This window comes from Scylla paramamosain, chromosome 28 (genome assembly GCF_035594125.1).
Source record: "Scylla paramamosain isolate STU-SP2022 chromosome 28, ASM3559412v1, whole genome shotgun sequence".
Taxonomy (NCBI): Eukaryota; Metazoa; Arthropoda; class Malacostraca; order Decapoda; family Portunidae; genus Scylla; species Scylla paramamosain.
This window is the reverse complement of record NC_087178.1, coordinates 12,204,789-12,210,752: the sequence shown is the minus strand read 5'-3', so window position 1 is coordinate 12,210,752 and position 5,964 is coordinate 12,204,789. Positions and strand designations below refer to the sequence as shown.

At 43.9% G+C, this 5,964-nt stretch overlaps 1 protein-coding gene across 1 annotated transcript; it reads left to right on the top strand.

Moving 5' to 3' along the window:
- The first annotated feature begins 899 nt into the window (after window positions 1-899).
- LOC135114916 (uncharacterized) lies at window positions 900-5,696 on the top strand. The gene is made up of 2 exons (XM_064031178.1): window positions 900-1,167; window positions 2,171-5,696. The coding sequence occupies exons 1-2, from the start codon at window positions 1,042-1,044 to the stop codon at window positions 2,387-2,389; spliced, it is 345 nt and encodes a 114-aa protein (XP_063887248.1). The 5' UTR covers window positions 900-1,041; the 3' UTR covers window positions 2,390-5,696.
- The last annotated feature ends 268 nt before the right edge of the window (window positions 5,697-5,964 follow it).

Below are 5,964 nucleotides of genomic sequence, written 5' to 3'. Positions count from 1 at the left end.
ACCTTTAATAATAATTGTTGTTTTAATATTGCGTTGTAATTGGTATCTTTATTTGTATATTTTTTTAGAAATATTAATGCGCACACCTGTAAAGATTAATATATATATATATATATATATATATATATATATATATATATATATATATATATATATATATATATATATATATATATATATATATATATATATATATATATATATATATATATATATATATATATATATATATATATATATATATATATATATATATATATATACCGCAATTTATACGTTAGGAATTATGATTAAATTCTCAAGGAAAAATACTGAATTGAAGAAAACGGGAGTAATTAAAAACGAAAAGGAGAGCCGAGAGCTGTGCAATGCGAGGCTGCGACCAATAAACACTTGCAAAAGTTTGATCGTCTGTTGAATGAGCTCATTTGTGTGCGAGGTGGTAATTCAGGGGAGAGTTGAGACGTTTCATTTGTTTGCTCTATTTCGGGAAGTTGCCTGACACTCCAGGAAAGATGAATATTAAGTATATTCCATCCATTTGTCACTCTATTTAAAAACCAATTTCTTCCTCTCTCTCTCTCTCTCTCTCTCTCTCTCTCTCTCTCTCTCTCTCTCTCTCTCTCTCTCTCTCTCTCTCTCTCTCTCTCTCTCTCTCTCTCTCTCTCTCTCTCTTTTATCTAGCTTTATCAGGCTTGATTACTGACCCTAAAAATTTTGCTTGTGGCATCCTTTTTTTTTTCCCTATACTATTTAAAGACTTGAGGATAAGGATTTTGCGTGTGTCAGCCTTATTATAACCCCTGTATCATTTACAAAACTCTGTCCATTCTAATCGTAACCATAACTTCATGATTTTGCTTATATCATCCTTGTTGCATCCTCCATTACCACTTACAAACATCACTAGTCCTCACCACGCCCTTGTATTCCAGGCTGTTCGAGAACCACTCTGAGCTGATCACGCTGTTCACCAAGTTCCGGCAGCTGCGGAGGCGGGACGAGCAGGCCGAGTCTCTGGAGCTGGCCGAGCACGCCACCATGGTCATGAACTCCATTGACGAGGGCATCAAGGCCATGGACAACGTGGACTTCTTCTTTGGCCTCCTCCACCAGATCGGCGCCTCTCATCGCAAGATCCCGGGGTTCAAAAAGGAGTATTTCTGGGTAAGGTGATGCCGAGGACTAGAAAAAAGAGCAGCCTTATGAAGTGAACGAAAGAACTGAAGTATAACCAGTTAGCCTGAAGCTGGGCATTCCAGTCTTTTTTTTTCTGTAGCCTTTGGTAATGTGGTTTGTATTAAACCTTCTGTTCCATTGTCTCCGTGCTTTGTTTGGGTGCAGGGAGGGTGGCGGGCATGAGGGGAGGCATCTTGGGGTATTAAAAAGGGAAAAGAGAAGTGCATTGCGTGGAGTTTCTGTGTAATGATACTGTGGTAAATGTTAGAGGTGATATTAGCACTTATTACCCTTTGTGTGTGTGTGTGTGTGTGTTAGCATTATTGCCACTACCTGCAGCTCATGTGGTGCAGATATAATGTTGGTGCTGGTGTGGTGGCATTGTCGTGTTCGGGTTATTGTGGTGATGTTTGGAAGGGTGTGTTGGTGATGACGGTGAAAATGTGGCTGTTTGTGAAGATGAAAGTAGTAGTAGTAGTAGTAGTAGTAGTAGTAGTAGTAGTAGTAGTAATAGCAGTAGATAAGAGGAACAAACTTAGCAAGAGCGCGGCAGACGCACAGTCATTTCGTAATTTCAAGAGGAGTTTGGATAAATAAAGAAAATAATGGCGGTTGGTAAGTTTTAAGTGCCCAGAAGTTACCATGAGTTGCCTAAGTAGCTTTCTGATGTCTCATTATTATCATACGTTATCATGTTCTTCAGTAATAACAGTAATAGTAATGGTAAAAAAATTTTCTCTTAACCCTTCACTGCTATGGCCTCTCGAACTTGATAAAATAGTGCAAGTCTTAAAGTGAAGCAGAACAGTTTTAAAAGACACTACGGATACAGCGAATGACTGAGTAGTTCAAATATATAAGTAGTTTTATTACGGCTCAGTAAAACAGTTAAGGGTCACTCAGATGAAGCAACAGGCGTCAGTGTCATCAGCGGCTTAGGGGTTACCTGTCTCTTCCTACTTACCACCTCTAATTAGTGTTTGCCCGGCAGAAAATCGAGCACCCGTTCCTGGAGGCCGTGCGGCTCACGCTGGGGGATCGCTACACCGACAACATGGACAACATCTACAGGATCACCATCAAGTTCCTCATCGAAACGGTGGTGCGCGGCTACGAGCTGGCTGAGTCGAAGGAGCCCAACGACAACGAGAAGAAGGCGATCAACTCGGAGGAAGGGAACAGCAGCTCCAAGACGGACAAAGGATCTTGAGAGCGGCCGGCGGGGGGAGGAGGCCAGCCGGGGGTCATTACTACACTGCCGTCTGACCAACAACACCAACAATACCATCAACAACGCAGCGCACATTCGGTTCTCGTGACGTGTAGAGTTACTGCTCAACCCACCCGATGCAGCGTGACCCTGGCGGGACTGTGAGGCAGTGCAGTACTGAGCCTTCTGCACGAGTCATCTTGGTGTACTAGTGATCAAGTAGTGTAGCTTTGTAACTGTTTGTAACGTCGGCCAAGAATGGCCAGGCGCGCGACTCCCAGGCGGGACTGCGCAGTGCTGTCTGGGGGTCGGGCGCCTGACACACGCACGCAGATTAACATATAATGTTAGGTATTTGCTGGAAAACCTTAATTTTAAGTGAACTGTCTGAGCTGAGAATACGAAGTTTTTATTATGTTTTTTTTTTTTATATATTAGGATCATGATATTTATCGAGAAAGCTTATTTTCGTATAGAAATATGAAAGAGGACGGTGAGTTAGTCGCTCCTGGCCGCTGTAACTCGTATTTCGTGAACATCGATGTCAATGTCGCTAACATACAAATAGGATATCTGTGTTGCAGATATTGGAAACGTCCCATATAGTTGTGTGTTGTACTTCATAACGCTGCCAGCACCGGCGGCAGGGTGAGGAGGGTGGTAGGGAGGGCGCAGCGTGGAGTGGCCGCCGCAGCGCCGCCCACACCGCCGTTGCTTGTACCGCAGCCAGCGTTTCAGATACACAAGGTACACACCCTCGATGAGTTGCCGAGGTACAGCCTCTTATTTATTTATTACACATCTCCATTCCTGCAGTGACTTTGATTTTGTGTTTGATGAGTGTGTGTGTGTGTGTGTGTGTGTGTGTGTGTCATCTCAGTCTTGTGGACTCAGGGAAACAGGAAATTAGTAAAGATATGCTCAAAGGAGGCCTATAGTGTTAAAGATCTAATACTAAGTGATATGTAACATTTGGGTACACATTTATCAACATTTGTTCAGAACCATAAAGTTACACCGTGAATCTTGAAGCAGTTCTTTGTCGTCAGCGGCAAGGCACACGTAAAGTCATTCGAGTTACATTGTAATAGATGAGTTGCGAATAAAACAGGTGTGTAAGATTTAGCTTCAGGCATTGCGCGGTATTTTCAGAGCAACATCCACGCTCACGTGAAGCCAGATGATTCATGGGAAGGCAGTAAGGGTGGCGGGAAGGCAGAGTGAAGTTAGGAATCACGGCTTTGTGGTGAAACACGTATACCCTCACATTTCATATCCATTGTGACCAAAACAAAAAATAATCTTTCAGGCTATGCAGGTTTGTTTGATCAAATTAGGCGGCATATTCCAGTATTCCAGCGTGCGTTTGGAGCGTAATGGAATCTCCCTTTTTACAGCGCCGTGTTCCCGCACGGGGTATGTACGTATGTGTGTTGTGGTCGCGGTTCATGTGATGGCGGTGCTCGTGTGGTGATAACGGTTCATATAATAATTACCTGTGGTCGTGTTATTAGAGCTGCTCTCGTTATCCATTTTCCAGCGGGTTATGTCCACGCTTAGCCATATAACAGCCAGCATGGCGGTGCAGTGGAGCGCACTTTGGGAGGTGAAATGTGGAGGAGAACCACCTATCCAAGTACTAACCGGACCCAACGTTGCTTAACTTCACTGATCGGACGAGAAGTGGTGTGAAAGAAGAAGTTCAAGGAAGTTATAAGTATTTTACGAAGTAGGACGTGGAGAAAAGAAACTTCTGGGAATTATGAAGACTCTGTCATGACCACGTGTCACCATAACAGCCACCATGATAGCTTGCAACATAATTTTTTCCACGCCAAAGCAAAAAATACCGTATGTTTCTAGTGAAGTGTCATGTTAACTGTCTCTATGATAACTGTCACCTTGACAACCCAACTCGCAGTCCAAACTTTCCGCTTCAAGACAAAAGTCAGGTGTATGATGGAGAGATGCTGTCAGCGAGTCACCATTGCCAGTTCTGAGGTGGTGCAAAGGCGCGTCCGTGGTGCAGCGCCCTAGCTCGCCGCCCCACCAGCCCCGCACCTCCTGCTTGGAGAGAAGGGGAGGGGAGGGCTGCCGGGAGGCGCCAAACAAGCGCCGAGGAATCTCACCAATGTTATATTTAGTGTAGGCCAATAGGGAGAACAAGAATGCCACAATCTGTTCAAGATATCAACCGCGGATCATTGCAAATCACAGTAACTCACGCAGTTTGAGTGAGTGTACAAGTCTTGCCCTCACGCTGGTGTCCGGTGTACTGCTGCCGCGGGTACGGGTACGCCTCACGCCAGAGTGAAGAGTAACGTCACGTATTTGGCCTCATTCTGGCATTCCTCGATGTTTTGTACATAGTAGCGTAAGGCAAGAGAGTCGTGTACCAAATCCCATCCTCAAGTAGTGTCAGTCATGCCCGCGTAGTGTTAGCGTAGCAGTGTGAGTGTGGGTGTGTATAGTGCGTGGTTAGTGCAAGGCTGCCCTCAGAGGGTAGCGGCGCCCGCGCGGTGCCCTAATAACACTGTAGAATGAGCCCAACTTGTGCACACGGTTGTTAGGAGACGCGTATGTGCAATTAATGTACGTGTACCGTGTTTCATTTTCTAGGTATGTAGAGAAAAATGCAGAATTGTTGCCAACCAAAAAAAATATATACTGACGGTGGGACGCTGTGACAGAGTTGTGCTGAACGATTTCAATAACGATCAAGAAAACATTAACACCAAAAGCCCAGTGGAAGGGTAACATGTATCAAGCAACGACCTCGCGGCGCCCCACGCTCATACTCATTAAGAATTGGGTTATATTGGTGTCTCTTGAATAATAATATTTAAATACGTATGTGTAGGATTAAGAGATTATCGTGAAATTCCTCGGCAAACTGTAAAAACAAAGGTCTGTATAAGATTTACCTGCAGTCACTTTGCAATATTAGTACAGGTAAATACATTGCTTCTTAAAGCGCTGATGCATCTCCAACATCACCTTGATTATCTTACATATAGTGGAGACAAGACCAATTATACTATTAAACATGACACGAAGTAAACTTTACCATCATCACCACCACCGCGGGATGGACAAGACAGCAGTTGGCTATCAATGCAAACCACGTCATTTCAGAATCACAACAACGCTGAAAATGAACGGTGATTATGGGAGACAGTGAGTGAGGCACAGGCGACAGCACTGCGGTATGTACGAAAAAGCATAAAGAAAGAAGAAAGGGCAGTAGACATGTTGAGTCTTTACGAGGCTGTTTGTGATAAGCTGCACTGTCTAATCTAGAATAAAATAAATAAATAAAAAAAAACACGTGAGCCTTTTGCCGTCATGCTCTGATAACAAAAGCCATTCCAACAACGGTCTTTGCTGCTGAGAAGTACGTACGAGTGTATACATGCTTGCTTCCCTTTCGCCCTTGCCTTGCCTTGTCCTTGACTTGTGCTGGCTGGCCGTGTTTGTTACCGCCATAAATGTTCTCTGAAAAATCGTCCCTTTTCGCCAGCAATGCTCGAACCCACTAATGTTCTGACGCAAATGAACAAGAAGGAATTATTTGG